Source organism: Miniopterus natalensis, chromosome 4 (assembly GCF_054644295.1).
Source record: "Miniopterus natalensis isolate mMinNat1 chromosome 4, mMinNat1.hap1, whole genome shotgun sequence".
Lineage (NCBI taxonomy): Eukaryota > Metazoa > Chordata > Mammalia > Chiroptera > Miniopteridae > Miniopterus > Miniopterus natalensis.
The window spans coordinates 53234467-53252477 of NC_142084.1; the positions used below are offsets into that span (position 1 = coordinate 53234467).

Sequence of the window (18011 nt, forward strand, 5' to 3'; positions counted from 1 at the left end):
ACCCAACTTCCACCCCTATACTTTACCTTCATGATGTACAGCAACCTAATCAATATTTGTATTTTAAATGTATCATATTTACAAATTTATAATATTTCTATTGAATTATATCAATTTGTTAAAGTGTTCCAGGAATTTCAAAATATTTCTGGGCAAGACATAGTAGATGCCATTAATGACTGCTACGATGGATACTTTCAAGAGCTGCTAGTTGCAATAGGTAAGTAATAATTTATTTGGTTACAGCAGACCTTTTATTCCACAACAAATGCTAATTGGCTCTGATTATGTTAAAGATGCATGAGTAAGCTCTTGATTGAGTCACTTTCTCCTGAATTTAATTATTTAGAAGGGATGTTAACTTTATAGAGGAAAAGTACATTAGCTACTGATACAATGCATGAAGCTGGCAACCTGATTACTTTAATGAATGAACACCCTTCCCTAATAGCAGGTTCAGCTTTCATACTAGGAAACATTGGATTCTCAAATGCTGTGTCTCAGGTAATTGAGATCTCATACCCTTAAATTCATTTTATGTATACTGACTTCCATCCCCTTGTTAAAGAGCAGATTACTGCTAGCAATATAGGTTCTTTTTCTCCATGAGAAAAAGTGTTTTGTTACCATGTCTAATAAATTTGCCTTTAGGGGTAAGTCTTAACTATAGAAAAAGATTTACCAAGGTTTCACTTTAGCAGTGATTTAAGGTATACCTTCCACTTCTTCCTAAGTAAGAAGAAGTATCCCTTCATAAAGGGAAAACAGTGGTAACTATCCATAGAAACTACTATTAACTGCCCACGCTTTACTCTGTGCTGTGCTGTAACTTGACAGCACATGTTGCAAGGACTACAGATGAGGGGTCATTGTGATAATGTTGCCTATAGCAGACACGGATCAAGTACTCAGATATCTGTTGAATAAATGAATATTGTGATTTTTCCATCCATAGAGTGGCACAGATGTACATGGGCATGGGAGCTGAGAGAGAACGGAATTTTAAGGAGCTTTAAGCTAGGGTTCCATAAAAAAGGTTTGGTGGGTTCAATGAAATCCTTATAATAGTATACAAAATATGAATATTTGTCTGTTTATTTTTCTGAGAATAAGGTGCATATATTTCAGTAAATTTTCAACATAATTTAATAATTATGTACATTAAAACTCCTCATTTTACAAACAAGGCTTAAGGGGATTAAGGGACTACTCCAAAGTCTATCAACTAATTAGCAACAAAGTTATAACTAGAACCCAGGTCATCTGAGTCTCAAGATAGCTCTCTTTCCACTAGACCACAGCCATAAACAAAGCAGAGAGGGTGAGACAGGACATAGTGGACATTAGAAACAACAGAAAATAATTTAACTGCTACGTTCATTCATTGTTGAGTACTTACTGTTTTGGTCATTGATTTAGGCACCGCAGGTGGGACAGCTAAACACCAACAACAAAAGTCTCTGTCCTGAAGGCACTTGCAATCTAGCAGCAACTCAAGAGTGCTTATGGCGTTCACAGTTATAAGAAAAGTAAAAGATGAAGGCCTGGTCTCACAGTCTAAATCAATCATTTGAACTATGGAGAAAACACTGTTATGATGATTTTATTTCCCTTAGAAGTTTTAGCCTCGTATACATTATCATTCATTTATTAATTTTTTTACTTATTCAAATAAACAATATTGAATGTCTATAATCGTCAACTGACTTTCATCAAGGACAACTGTTGACGAGGCTCTAGGCTGTTCTAATGCCATCATGATTTTGATTAGATGACTTCTAACACTGGGATAGACCAGTTATTGTTCATATATTTTCTCCATAAGAGACCTCAGATCTACTCACAAATCTATAGTCTAAAAATCGTGTTTGGGAAAATGAACCATTTGTGTGGAACTATGTCACACTGAATTCTACAATAATAAAAATCTATAATCGTGATGACCTGGGCCCCTTTGAAGCTCTGTTTATTTGATTTTCAGATAAATAGGATACATTTTATGAAGGAAATAAGTGAATTTCGAGAGAGAGATAAATGAAAATCTGAATGAATCATTATGTTGTTTCATTTTTTATTGGTTATGGTTTTACTACTAATCTAAACTTTGAAATTGTAATGCAGTGTATAGTGAGAGATTCTACATAGAACTCACAAAGACCTTTCCAAGATTGTAACAGAAAAAGAGTATGCTCATTGTTTCTCAAATTTTGAAGAAAATATATATTGTCACTCTCAAAATCTGTTTTTTATCTCTGACTTTTTTGTAGTTCTCTGTGTTCGAGACAAACCAGCCTATTTTGCTTATAGATTGTATAGTGCAATCCACGTAAGTATGACCCATATATTTTTAAAACGTCTCCAGAAATCGTGTCTACTTCCTCAAAGTACTAGTTTTACTCCATTATCTATTGATTTTCAGGTTTTCATTTTTAAACGTGTATGCAAATGCACTCATTTAAAAGAAAGTATACTCAAGTGAAAATATATTATACACCAAAATAAGAGCCATCGAATAGAAATAGTGCTCTGCTTTCTGTATCAAATTGAGGAACCTAAGAAATATGATTCCTTAGGGCCTATCTCCTCCATATGCTTTAGCATTTCTTAGCAACCAAACCAACTGGTAAATCCAAATGCTTTTTTTTTCTTAATCCGAACCTGAGGATATGTTTATTGATTTTAGAGAGAGAAGGAGGACAGAGAGAGAAGAAGGACAATGTGAGAGAGAAATATCGATTGGTTGCCTCCCGTATATGCCTCAACCAGGGATCAAACCCCCAACCTAGGCATGTGCCCTGACCAGGAATTGAACCCTCAACCGTTTTGCTGCATGGAATTGTGCTCCAACTGAGCCACCCAGCCAGGGCCCATACGTTTTTGTATCTTTCCAAAGGTCCCAACTCATCCTTAATGCGAATAAAAATGTATGGCATCAAGCAGAAAATGTCAAAATGTTAAAAACTCTCCATAAGAAATTGCTACATTCCTGAAGTTTGAAAACACAAAATAATATCAGTGGCTATTTTTAAACATAAAATCTTATTTTAAAAATAATACTTAACCCTGGCCAATTTTGCTCAGTGGTTAGAGCATTGGCCCGCAGACTGAAGGGTCCCAGGTTCAATTCTGACCAAGGGCACATACCATGGTTGTAGGCTCGATCCCCAGCCAGGTGGGGACGTGCAGGAGGCAACCAATCGATGTCTCTCTCTCTCTCTCTCTCTCCCCCTTCCACTCTCTCTGAAAGCAAAGGAAAAAATATCCTCAGGTGAGGATTAAAATTTAAAAATAAAATAAAAATAATACTTAAAAAGAGATAGCTAGACAACAGTTAACTCTAAAGCTATTTTTGTAATTCAGTGAGAATGTTTTTCATAGCTTGGTGTGCCAGTCAATCTCATATCCTTTGGGGCATTCATTTTTAAAGAAACAAACACTTAAATGCTTGAGACAATTCACACCTTATCCATTATGTGTGTGAAATATATTTAGACAAAGCAAAGGTCTGATACAAATCCTTATACATACGTCAAAGGCTTGAAACATCAATGAAAATTATTAAAAATAATTCACTAGTACAGTAATTTTAATCATCAGAGTGTTTTATTCTCAAATAAATTTTAATAGACAAACTTCTTAAAAGTAACCACCATGCTGGGATAATATACTAATTGTCAAGAATATTTCTGTTATATGTCTTGTATAAAGGTTTTTGTTTTTTTTTAATTTATGTGCAAGAACCTATGTATCCTCAGAACACTGGAGGAAGGTCAAGTACTCACTGCCCTCCATTTCTCTTTTATTCTACTTCCAAGCACAAAATGTTGATTTGATATTAAAAAATTATATAATAGTATATTGAGCAATGCTATTGGATGATTCCAACAGTTTTCTTCTCCAACAACAGAATAAAGCTTCACTTGTGAGTGACCACGGGAACATAATCACAATTACTCCGATTCTACTTAGAACCAAATGAGGGCTACTTATTCTAATAATAAATAAAACCTGTACTACTGCTCTGTGTGTTGCAACACAAAAAATAAGTTATGTGTACCCCAAAATGGTTTGAAAGTAAAGGGGGGGTTCTCTATTCATCAAATAATCAAATTTTTGATACATGAGGCCCTTAAATGTAAAATATTGGTAAAAAGCTGTTTTCACTACCCCTAACTAAAGAAAAATATCTGTTTTTCTCCAGTGAATGATATATGAGTTAAATGTGGAAATTTGGTTAGATAATTCAGTCACCTCAAATTAGGTAAAGGTTGTTAGCAGGTCTACACCTAAAACATTCAGACATCAAATATTAGTTTATGCTTACTGGCCACTAGATGTCACCATTACTCCATTTGAAAAGACAATTTAAACTATTTGTAAAAAAACTGTATCCTTTCTGAAGCTAGTACACAAATATTGATTTTTTGTATTTTTTGGCATTTGAGCTTAAATCAGCAAATATTTCAGGTACCTGGAATTTTTATTTTTACAATTTTCAATCCTAAACAGACTATAAAATAAAAACGTTAACTGCTACGTCAGAGATATCAACATTCATCTAACAAGAGTTTGGAATCTCCTCCCACCTTGCCCCAGACTCCCCACTCCTCCTGCCGGCCAAGATGAACTTTCACCTAGAAAGAGAACATGCTAAGATGTGCATTTTATAATGCGATGTGTGAAGGTTGACAAGGCTGAAAATTGCAGAATCAGGGGGAAATGATTAGGCCACTGACAATAAGAGAGTCAGAAGGAAAACAGGCAGAACCCTCCCTCGCGCGGGTGTGCACAGCGAGGAGAGGAAGGCAGAGGCAACTCAGGGTGTGACTCGGGACCTCTGGGGACGCGATGCCAGGGGCTGACGGGTAAGGCAGGAGAGCAAGCTGCTCCAGAAGAGGGGACGGGTCTGTTCCAGACAGATCAACTGGAGGGTACTGTTTTCTCATTTTTTCTTTTCTGTATCTTTTAGGACTTTGGTTTCCATAATAAAACTGTGATCAGGATTCTAATTGCCAGAAGTGAAATAGACCTGATGACCATAAGGAAACGGTACAAAGAGAGATACGGAAAATCCCTATTTCATGATATCAAAGTAAGTCTCCCGTACGTGATTTATTTGGACCCATAGTTTGTCCTTTTAGAAACTGAAATAAGAGCTTTAATTTCAATAACTTCAGTTTAGAATCTCAAATGTTAAACAACCTGACCGGGATAATCGACTTCAGTATATCAGCCAGCCTTCGGCGCATCCCCAGTGCTGAGGAAATCCCTTCACAGGGGTTACAGGTCTTACTCCTCCTTCGTGTGTTTTAAGCAAAAATCATTGATGTAGTCACGTAAAACACCATTTCCTAATTGCATAGCTGTGTTTTATGAGCTCAATTCTGAAGTATGATCAGCACTGAGAAAACACACTTTGCAACACGACCACATTAATTGTGAAGAGGCCTCCAAGATTAGTACAGATGTCCTCTCATATTATCATACAAGGCAAGGCAGCCAGTCAAATCCCATAAAGGGTAATCTGGAGGAATTTAACACTGATATGTAAAATTCTGCACCTTCCTATCCCGTTAGCCCTTGAAGGGCAAAAAGCAATGATTCAGAAGTAAACAAGCCAGATTTATCATCCTGATACTTCTCAACTTTACCCTGGATTTTGATAAAACCTAGCAAAGAATTATCAGAATATATAGAACCATCTACGTAATTTTTGGTACCCAATGGAAAATGAAAAGGCTTGATCCCTTTTACAAAAAAATTATAGTTTCAAGATGGCACCAGTGGAGCATTAAACCAAGCACAGGGCCCTGAGAATATATTTTAAATTCTATTTCCCACTTATCTACCTTGTTCACATTGGTTTACACTGAAATGCTCAATTGCATGGATGGCTTTTTCATTGAAAGAGTGATCCAGAGGCAACTCAACAACCCAAAGACCAAGAGACCACAGGAAACAGACTTTACAGGCCCCTGGGGAGCCAAAGTGGTTTTTAAGAGGAAGTGCTGCTGCATCAGTTAAGGGAAATCTTATTCTTATGTCTTTGATAAAACTCTCCTTGCATCCCTTCAACCTACATCCCTTACAACCTTCACAACCCTAAACTTTTAGTGATGATAAACATTTCTCGTTGAGAAATGTGTGTCATAACTCATTTTCTAAATGAATAAACTAATTCTAATACATTTACTGCAAGTAATCACAACCACCTCAAACTCTACTAATATTTACATACTAATGCCACTTAACTATGTGGGTTTGCAGCAGTCAATTGTAATTATGTGACATTATATAAGAGAACATTAATGTGATGGTTGATTATTAACAAAGATAGGTTTCAGAATTCCATTTACTTACTACTCTCATTGTTTTGAAAAACTTAGAAACTGTAGGTCATAAAAAGAAGATAAAAGTTACCTTAATTGTCCACCCCAGATAACCATGATAAAATTTGTTTTAGATGTTTTTTGTCTTTTTAAAACTGTATATAAATATTAATGTTTTACTACTTAGAAGAGTATTTTTATTGTATAAGCTGTAAAGTACATGGACTACTCCACAGTATTATATGTTGCTTTTTAATTTTCAACTATTATACATAATATTATGGTGTATATTTTTTAGCATAAATCTTTGTGCTCATCAATAATTGATAATTATTTCCTTAAGATACATTTCTTGAAGTAGAATTACTTCATTAATGAATGTAAGCATTTAGAAGTCTTTTTAATGCATATTGTCAGTTTGCCCTCTAGACACTGTAATGATTTATAGCAATATTATTAGGATACCTCTTATTAACGTTGAGAAGAAGATTTAATTCTACTTCAAGTTATTCTTCTTATAAATACACATTAGGGTTCAATCAACTTTATATAAACCCCATTCAACAACTTCCACTGGGAATAATTCTCAGGATATATTAAATATTTAGCCAAAAAAGTAAATAATTTTGGAAAATCTAATAGCCCATGGGTCTTTCATAATGTAGTTCAGAGGAGTCAGGGTTCTTCTTAGAATATTGACGTTTTATTTCAAATACATTATTTCTTTCAGAATTTTGCTTCAGGGCACTATGAAAAAGCTCTGCTTGCCATCTGTGCTGGGGATGCTGAAGACTACTAAGTCAAGGGAAGGCTTTGGAGGATGCATACTCCTCTTGATAGACATGTCTAATAGAGATTTTGTCATGAATTTGCATTGTTAGTAGCATTAAAACAAAAGTATAAAATCATATTTCTTTTTCTATTTTTAAAATTATTCTAAGCCAAAGAAAACTCTATTGATAAATTTATGTGAGACTGGATTTTTACTTATTACCTAAACCAATAATTTATTGTAATAACTATGCATGGTGCCAGGTGGGTACTGAAGATATCAAGGACAACACTTTGTAAAATATATGATTGTCAAACCACTATGCTATATACCTGAAACTAATACAAAATAATATTGAATATAAGCTATAACTAATTTTTTTTAAAAATTTCAGCTTACTGCTGTGGTGTATGATGTGATAGTGTTCTAAATTGGGTTTGGCTTCTATCTTTAAAAATATCATATTTCAAACTGAAAGTAGTAATTGTTTGAGATATTTGGCATAGCTACTATACAAGATAAATTTTTAGAAGGAGAAAATTATTGTTAGAACTCATGGTGAGGATTTAGATATCTAAATAAAAACTTTCCTCACTGGACATCTTTCAATAAGCTGTTCAATAAATTGTGAACTCTATACTCTAGCTAGGTAATGCATTTTGTTTCTTTGGCACAGAATGAAAGTCAAATAAAAAACAAATCCAGACTTAAACAATGAGAGACTTTATTTGAAAAAAATATGTATTGCAGTAAGTGGAGAGGCCTATTGCTATAGGAAGGGGGGCTAATGAAATAAGAAAACACGCTGCCTATGAGATTTTCAGGGGTCTCTAAGGTCAGCCAGAAAAAAAATTTAATTTCTAGGGATAAGAACACAGGCTTAATTAAGAAATAATCAGTTATGAAGGGATGGCATGAATGTGTGGTGTGATTGGACAGTGGACCTGGCAATGTCTTTGGCTGACCTTCCCAATCATAGTTGATATGAAATTGGACAGTGGTTCAGGGACCGTTGATCTGAGAATGCCTCCAGGCAGTTTTCAGGAGGGTCCTAAGGGTAGATTAAGGTTTAGGACCTGTGGGGAGGGGAGAAACCTGACTGAAGTTGGTCAAGTCAAATAAGCATGAATTTTGTCAGCAGAAGAAAACAGTTAAATTAATCATTTACGAGACAAAACATGGGAATTGGGAGGGTATGTTGAGGATTGTCATAGGTAAACAAGAGGGTCATCTATAAGTCTAAGTCATAGAAGAAAGGGTGGTTCTTTGCAGTAAACCATTTCCTGAAACACAACAGGGCAAGGAAATTTCTTGACCATCTCTATTTTCTAGGAACACAGTACTTGGGTCAAGTTTAACATTCAGCCTATTGCTTTTTTTCCTAAGATTGAACTGAATGCTTTAATTAGTTGTTTAAATGCTAACACAACATTGTCATCTTCGTCATCACATAATTCACTCAGTGAAATCCTGTAAAAGATTAAATGTTTAAATTATTATCATTGTTATTTTTACTTAATGATGTTCAGCTGGTTATATGATCTTTAAATGCAAAAGTGTTTACTATACCTGATGGACTGAACAGTAAGTGCAAAATCTCTGATTAAAGTAAAAGCATCTCCCATATTTAACCTAGAAAAAAAGACAAAGTAACATTTAAAGGAATAAATTTGTTTTGAGTATGTTATCAATCTACAGTAAAGGAAGTAATAATGGCCACCTAATTCCTGACTTTTCCACACAAAAAAATTAAAACAGATATGAAAAGACTGCAAAGAAGTGTTTGTGTCCTTTGCATCCAGTATTTTATTATCCCCATTTTAGTTCTCAATTGACTAAACTAGTAAAGAGGCTAATTATTTTTTACATATATATTTTTTAATTGATTTCAGAGAAAGACAGAGAGAAGAGAGAGATAGAAACATCAATGGTGAGAGACAGTCATTGATTGGCTGCCTCCTGCAGGCCCTCTACTGGGGATCAAGCCCGCAACCAGGAATCGAACTGAGATCTCCAGGGTCATAGGTCGATGCTCAACTACTGAGCCACACCAGTCGGGCAAAAGAGGCTAATTATTTATAAAAAATTAAGACCTGCAGTCCTTTTATATAGTAGCACATTATTACTACAAATTTAAGTATTTCACATATGTTAAAAACACTGCCAATTGTAAGTGATGTCACTGAAAATGCAGCATAGGCATCTCTAAGGGTCCGTCTTTCCACAGAAACAAATTATACCTATATATGTATGTGTGTGTGTGTGTGTGTGTGTGTGTGTGTGTACACACACAGAAATGTCAGAGTCAACTTTGTCAGAACTCTGGAAAATACTCAAAGGTTTAATTAACCCAAATCATGAAAAAGTTTAGAAAAGCTTTGTGACATCTTCATTTGCCCTTTCCCCACCCTTCTGCCAGCTTTGGGACAGTCTGTGTTCCCAGTGTGGCTCTGATCCCTAGTTCCAGAGGGAGCAGAGTGGACCTTATTAACAAGGAATGTGTTTATCTGTCTGTTCTAACCTGTCTGGGAGCTGTGTAAACTGAGGTGCTTGTCTTTGTTTTGCCTGCCTCAAAACTCACTTGGGAAGGAAAAATGGAAAGTCAAAGGAGCCACTGCAGCTGTTGAGTCAACAGGACTGAGTAATGACAGCCTGTGAGAAAAACCTGGGAAAGAGTGACCAGCATATTGAAAAATTTAGACAGTCATGCTCATAACTAGGGCTGGACACATGCTCAGAAAAGACCTGAGAAGACCCTCTGGTGGTCTCTAAGATTAGTGCAGGCAGGAAGTGAAGGGTAAGGCAGAATTGTAAAGGGGCTTAGTGTTGATGGAAGTATCCTAACTCAGAGCCAAACTTCAAAAAATGGAGAATTTTTTCTTCGCTTTCCCCCTCTTCCTCCTCCTCCCTCTTCTCCTTTCTTTCTCTCTCCCGTGTTCAAAAAAAAAAAAAAAAAAATCTGCCAGAACACTAGCTGAATACAAACTAAGAAATAAAGACTTCAGAGATCACACATAATGAAGAATACAGACTTTTGAAAAATTGTTTAGAAAAGTCACTAAGCAAAACAACAGCTCTGGTGGTCAGCTAGAAACAAAAACGACAAACCCTGAGAAGGGAGAAAATTCCAGAATTACAACATTATAACATTAAAAATGTATAGTTCTCAAAAACAGTTTTGAATCATGAAAAGAAACAAGAAAGTGTGCCCATTTTACAGATAAAATTATCAGAAACTATCCCAGAGAAACAAAAAAGTATAAGACTTATAAAAAAAAGGCAAACGTAAGTCCTTCCGCATCAGTAATTATTTTAAATGTAAATGAGTTAAATTATTCAAGAAAAGATGAAGATTGGTCAAATGGACAAAAAATAAACATCATCCAATTATATTCTGTAAGAAACATTTTGTATCTAAAAAAACAAAGGTATGGAAAATGAAAGGATGAAGAAAATGATATTTCATGCAAATAGTAAATAAAAGAGAGCTTGGGTAGCTTATACTAATATCGGGCAAAATAGACTAAGTAAAAAAACTGTTACATGAGAAAAAAATATATATTATGTATTGATAAAAAGATTAATTCATGTAGAAGGCAAAACAATCATAAGCATATAAACCCCAAACAAGAGAGGCCCCAAATATATGAAGCAAACACTGACAGAGTTAAAGAAAGAAACTGACAGGTTTAAAATAATAGTTGAAGATTTCAATACCCCACTTGCAGTAATGGATAGAACATCTAGAGAGAAGATCAGTAAGGAAATAAGTGACTTAACACGATAAGCCAACTAGACCTAACAGACATATTTTGATGACTACACTCAACAACATATATTCTTCTTATGTGCATATCAAGCATTTGCCAAAAGAGCCCATATGTTAGGCTACAAAACAAGTTTCAATATATTTAAAAATACTGATGTCAGACAAAGTATCTTTTCATACCACAATGAAATGATGCTACAAATCACTAAAAGAAGGTCAACTGGAAAATTGACAAATATATGGAAATTAAACAGCAGACAAACAATCGGTCAAAGAAGAAATCACAGAAAAATTAGAAAACAGAAACAAATAACAGTGAAAGCACAATATACCAAAACTTATGGGATACAGAGAAAGCAGTGCTCAGAAGGAAATTTACACCAGTCAATGCCTACATTGAAAAATATAAAAGACCTAAAATCAACAACCTATAGTTCCATCTTAAGGAGCCAGAAAAAGAAGAGTGATCTAAAACCTAAGTTAGCAGGGGAAAGGAAATAAAAAGGATCATCAGTGTGGTGATAAATGAAATAGAGAATAGAAAACTAATAAAGAGAATCAATGAAACAAAAGTTGGATTTCAGAAAAGATCAACAAAATTGATAAACCTTTAGCTACACTGACAAAGGAAAAAAGAAAGATGTGAATAAATAAAATCAAGAATAAACACAGAGATATTATTATCTATGCTATGGGGGGGGGGGAGAATTGTATTTAAGAGTACTATGAACAACTAACTCTACACCAAAATACTGGATAATCTAGATGAAGTGGGCAAATTCCTAGAAATACACAAATTAGCAAAACTTATTTAAAATAAATAGGAAAGCTAATAAAACTTATAACAAGAAGATGAATCAGTTATCAAAAACTTCCCAACAAAAAAAAAGTCCAGACCAGTTGGCTTAACTGGTGAATTCAACCATTTAAAGAATAATTAACACCAATCTTCCTAACTCATTTTATGAGGCCTATGTTACCCTGATACTGAAACCAAACTAAGATATTACAAGAAAAGGAAACTACAGACCAATACCCCTTATGAATATAGATGCAAAAATTCTTGAAAAAATGCCAGCAAACTGAATCCTGCAGCATATTTAGAAGATTGCACACTATGACTTAGTGAAATTTATCCCCGGATTGCAAAAAATATAACATAAGAAAATCAACGTAGTACACCATATTAATAGAATAAAGGAGAAAAGCCACAGGATCACCACAATTAATGCAGAATAAGCACTTGGAAAAAATACTTTCATAATAAAAACACCCATCAAAACTAGGAATACAAGGGGATTTCCTTATCATTATAAAGGAAATTTATGGAAAATCCCATAGCTAACATCATGATGATAATAGACTGAAAACTTTTTCCTAAGATCAGGAAAAACAAGGATATCTGCTTTTACCAGTGCTTTTCAACATTTTACTGGAAGTACTAGCCAGAGCAATTAGGTAAAAAGAAGGGGGGGAAAAAAGCATCCAAATTGCCAACTTGGAAGAGAAGAAATAAAACTCTCTCTATTCAGAGATGACTTGATTCCATATATAGAGAATCCTGAAGAATCCACAAAATAACTATTAGACATAGTAAACAATTTTTTAAAGTTGTAGAATATAAGCTCAATATTCAAAAAATCAGTTGTGTTTCTATATGCAAGCAAGTTACTTTCTGAAAAGGATATTAAGGAAAAAAGTCCAATTACAACAGCATCTAAAAAATAAAATCCTAGAGATAAATTTAACCAAAGAGGTTAAAGACTTGTAAACTGAAAATGACAACATGGCTGAAAAAAATTAAAGAAGACCTAAAAAATGGAAATACATCTTAGGTTTATGAATTGAAAGACTTATTACTGTTAATATGACAATATTAGCCAAAGTACTCTATAGATTCATTACAACGCCTTTCAAAATGTCCAGGCTTTATTGCAGAAGTGGAAAAGACAACCCTCAAATCCGTATAGAATTGCAAACGTCCTTGAATAGCTGACAGAATATTAAATACAAAGAAGAAAACTTGAAGACTCACACTGACCTAGTGCAAAATCCATAGCAATCAAAACAGCGTGGTGCTAGCTTACAGATGGACCTATATACTAATGGAATAGACTCAAGAGTTCAGAAACAAACCCAATACCTATGGTCAACTGGTCTTTGACCAAGTGTCAAGGCCATTCAGCGGGGAAAGAATTCAGAAAATGGTGCTAGGACAACTGTACACCCACATGCAAATGAGTGAAATGGACCTTATCGCATAACATATAACAAAATTTATTTGAAAATAAATTAACTACCTTAATATAAGAGCTAAAACTTTAACACTCTTAGAAGAAAACCTAGAGATAAATATTCATGACCTTGAATTTGTGAATGGATTTTTAGATATGACACCAAAAACATAAGCAACAGAAAAAAAGATTAGACTTTATCAATATTAAAAACTTGCATATCAAAAGACACTAGCGAGGAAATGAAAAGGTAACTTACAGAAAAGGAGAAAATATTTATAAAACATATATCTGATAAGTCTATTATCCAAAATTATAAACAGCTTCTACAACTCAAGAACAAAAAGAAAAACGACACAAAAAATGGGCAAAAAAATTGAATAGACATTTCTCCAAAGAATATATACATCTTTTTATAAAATGAAAAGATGAAAGATGCTCAACACCATCAGTGTATAGGGAAATGCAAATCAAAAGCACAGTGAGATATATATCACTCCACACCCACTACAATGGCTCTACTTGTTTAACAAATGAAAATAACAAGTGTGGCGAGATTATGGAGAAAAAAGAAACCTTGCACATTGCCAGTGATAACATAAAACAGTTCAACTGCTGTGGAAAATATTTCAATCGTTTCTCAAAAAGTTAAATATAGAGTTATTATATGACCCAGCAATCCTACTCTTAAAAATATACCCAAAAGAATTAAAAACAAGTACTCAAACAAATACATGTACATGCATATTCATAGCAGTACTATTCACAATAACCAAAAGTTGAAACAACCCAAAATACTAATCACCTCGATAAAAAAATTATATATATATATACATATATATATATGGAATAATACTCAGCTGTAAACAGGAGTGAAATACTGATAATGCTACAACGATGAAATGTTATAACGAGAGAAGTCAGACATAAAAGGTCACATATGATTTCATTTACTTTAAATATTCAGATGAGGTAAATCCATAGAGACAGAGAACAGACTGGTAGTTGCCAGAGGATGGGGGAAGGGAGAAAGGGAGTTACTGTGCAATGGGTACAGATTTTATCCTTGGGTTAAGGAAAATGTTTAGCAGCTAGAGAGGGGTGATTGTCCCACAACATTATGAATGTACCAAATGTTGCCAAATTGTTCTCTTTCCTACAGTTAATTTTATGTTATCTGAACTTCCCCTCAACAATAAGAATAATAAGTAGCATTTTAAAATAGTTCCAAGTAAAGTGCATCTTCATGACTCTTCTTAAATTACTGCATCTTAAATTTTCCTCATAAGTTACAGAGCCACAGCAAAATAAACATTAATCACATGAACACATATATGTCTATAAAGAATGTTTAAATAGAAAAAGTCATACCAGTTATCCAAAGTGAGTCCTGACAGGGAGCGGTTTTTGTAGAAGTTCAATACATAACCATTCAAAGGACACTTCCTTCCATGCGTATCATATTTATTCAACCAAAGGAAAGGAATGTTTTTAACATGGACATCAATTGTTCGTAACATAGCCTGAGGAATGCAGAGATTTTTAGACTGTTAGCATTTGTTTTGAGATATGCCTCAATCTATTATAAAATTTGATTATTGTGGTTCATTACATCCAGCTAACTGAAACAAAAACCCAATATATTTTAATAAAACATTGTCAAATGCTTGGTGTATTAAGGTTCTGCAAACTTTAACATAAGTGACCAAATAATGTCAGTAAAAGCATCAATGTTCACAATATTAAAACTATTTTTGATATCGCAAAAATGATATATCTAATTTATTCAGAATTAGGAGAGATAGTCACTTTTACAACCTTGGAAATATACTACAAATATTTTTTAAAAAATCATTTTTCCTGAAAAGATCTTTAAGGGCTTATAAACTTATATTGTTATCAGCTACACATAAAAATAGTAGTGCTTGATCTTTTTTCCACACACATCTATTTTTTCCCCCAGGATATAAGCCACTGATTTTGGCCAATAATATAATCACAGTCTTTGGAATTCATTTCCGCCAACATGCTATGGATAAGCTGTCAGGGGCCCAGGTAGGACTGGCAGTCCCATGACTCCCAACTTTGTAGAGCAGTAAAAGAAGCAGCTCCTGTGTCAGTTTTGAAAATTTAAGTGCTTAATACATATGTATTGAGTTTCTGCTCTGTTCTAAGCACCATTTTTAGGTGCAGGGCTCACAAAAATGAAGCAAACACAAATTGGTTTAAAGCAGGGCTCCTCTAATGTTTTGCTTTTTTTTTCTATTTTTTTTTTTTAATTTTTTTCCAATTACAGTTTACATTCAGTATTATTTTGTATTAGTTTGGGGTACACAGTATAGTGGTTAGACAATCCTATACTTTACAAACTGTTCCCCTGGATACTTCCAGCACCCATCTGGCACATAGTTATTTCTGACTGTATTCCCTACGCTGTACTTTACATCCCCATGGCTATTTTATAACTACCAATCTGTGCTTCTCAATCCCTTCACCTTTTACACCCATCCCCCAAACCCCCTCCAGTCTGGCCCCCATGGGTCTGCTGTCCGCATCTGTGAGCCTGTTTCATGTTAATGTGTAGTTTGTACTCAGTTGTTCTGAGATAGTTCCCGCGATTCCTCATTTCTAGCCGGTGATACTGATGTTGCTGGTCTCTGGTGTACACCTGGAGTGCCAAAGGCTTAAACTATAGTGAGTCACAAAAGTAAGATAACATAATTCATACGTGATGATTAACTGAGAGAATCACATTCTTTTTATTATCTAACTCAGTGTTTCTATTTTAAAACTACTTACGCAGTAAAAAGAGAGAGCGAGAGAGAAATGTTTCCCACTTCAGTGAAAAGTGCTATTTTGTTCATTCTAGACTATGAATAAGAGGGCTTTGTTTTACTGGACTCTTAGCTAGTATTATAATCACATAAAATTATTTCTCTTAAATGATAAACAGGATAAAAGAAAGTTTCACAGCGAAATTACATACATCATTGACCACATCAATATTAAATAAATCCCGATCCGTTATATTGGACAGGCAAGCAAATGGGGAGACAGCAGTTCTGCTCTCAGTCCCAGGCATCAAGTGAGAGACCAGTTCAGAGTCTTCACATTCTTTACCTGAAAAGTCTAACAAGAAATCAAATAAAAAATCAGATAAGAAAGTGATTGAACACTGCTCTCCTATTAAACCAAATAATTTAAAATAAATCATACTTGTTTATACCATTAGTATAAACAAATGGTTGAAGTCTTTTTTTTTAACAAAAGCATTTAAGAGGAAAGCTTAGGGGGTGTATTGCCGCATGATCACTGAGAAGACCTTCATAAATGAAAATCATTCTGGCATCTGCTAGTGGTTCCATTATTTGTAGTTATCAGTTGATCCAATTGGAGAACCCCATGTCTATCCACTCAGAAATTAGAAAGACACTATTGACAAACTAGAAAACATGCTTCCTTGCACACTAGTGGATCTGAGGAGCCCAGGTCAAACCCCAGCGCCATCCACCTGTCCTTTGGAATGAATTTAATTATCAGTTAATTCCTCTCAAGATCCTATGGAACTATAAAAACTGCACTCACAATAGAATTAAAATGGACATCATGCCCACTTTCTTACACTGACACTATTCCTCATACTCCGGCAGAAGGGAGAAAATTCCCACTTCACGGAGCCGGAGGCAAAAGCAGGAGAGGAACATCTGGAGGTTTTGTGGAACTCACTCACGGCCCCTCCGGCCTGGGTGGTGAGCTGGGAACGGAGCTGTTGCCATGTCCCTCTCAAATGGTTCCCTGCCACCTCTCTGGATCTATCTATATCTATCTATCACCTACCTATCTATAGTCTCTCTTCCCTCTACCTTCCTCTGTTTCTTCCTTCTCCCACTTAATTCTGTGACGATAACACTCTTGGTTTCAGTTTGTCTCGTTGTTTCTCTTTGACTGACTCGCTGCCTCTCTTCTGTTCTCTCTGCCTCATTTCGTCTGTCCTGTTTGTTCTTTTTTGTTTTTCTCGATTATTGTCTATTTCCTGTCTCACTCTCTTTGTCTCTCTCCTGTCTTTCTGTTTATGTGTTTGTCTCTTTCTCTTTCTACCTCTCTCTCCTCCCTCTCTCTCTGTGTGACTCTATTTATTCCTCTCTGTATCCCTGCCTTTCCCACGCACACTTCTCTGTGTCTGTCTCTGTCAGTCTTTCTGTCAGTCCTTTTCCATTTGTCTTTCCATCTCTGCTTAAGGTCCACCTGATTACTAAGGAGATACATCCTATTTTCTCTATTATATGTGGTAACTTAGAGGATAGAAATACAAGAAAAGGGCATTGCTGTTTCATTTGGGGGACAGACAAGTGCAACCTCACTCAGGGCTGTTTCATGAAACACATTTGACTGTAGACGGAAGCTATGTTTTCTAATTTAGCTTTATCCATATTACTCCCTTGTACATTGTTCGGTGGATCCCAAGTTTAGGAGACAAATGCAAGTGCTTAATGCTTGACTTTCAAGCCTGCAAAATTAAAATTTATGACTAGGATTTATTAATAAGTAACCTTGCAATTTTTAACAGTTATAATTATTTGGCATTATTTGTTTTAATTAGAGGTGGTAATTGCACATCACTTTAGTGCACCAAATGCTAATGAATTGTATACAGTACTTGGAAAGTATATAATTGTATATTACATATATGAATTTCACCTCAATTTTTTAAAAACTTAGGAAAAATTACACCTATTATTTGTCAGTATTATTTATTCACATGTCACTTATAAGAAATTATATTAGTTTCTTAATGCTTATATAGCAAATTATCATAAACTTTGTGGTTTAATGTAATCCAAAATTATGTCACCTTCCCATTTTCCTCTTAGCTCTCAATCCTTCTGTCTTTCCATTTGGGGGCACTG

The 18011-nt window shown here is 34.7% G+C and overlaps 2 protein-coding genes across 2 annotated transcripts in view; one reads left to right on the forward strand and one right to left on the reverse strand.

Annotated features, from left to right (window-relative positions):
* Positions 1-7128, forward strand: part of ANXA10 (annexin A10) — a 39189-nt gene extending 32061 nt beyond the window's left edge. The window contains exons 8-11 of the mRNA XM_016200265.2: positions 125-220; positions 2268-2326; positions 4970-5092; positions 7060-7128. Of these exons, the coding sequence (XP_016055751.2) occupies positions 125-220; positions 2268-2326; positions 4970-5092; positions 7060-7128 (347 nt within the window). The remainder of the gene's footprint in view (positions 1-124; positions 221-2267; positions 2327-4969; positions 5093-7059) is intronic.
* A 786-nt stretch (positions 7129-7914) lies between these two features.
* The window catches only part of LOC107527531 (putative ATP-dependent RNA helicase DDX60), a 78975-nt gene continuing 68878 nt past the window's right edge, over positions 7915-18011 (reverse strand). Inside the window, 4 exon segments of the mRNA XM_016200308.2 lie at positions 7915-8571; positions 8671-8733; positions 14476-14627; positions 16091-16233. Of these exon segments, the coding sequence (XP_016055794.2) occupies positions 8463-8571; positions 8671-8733; positions 14476-14627; positions 16091-16233 (467 nt within the window). The 3' untranslated portion in view covers positions 7915-8462.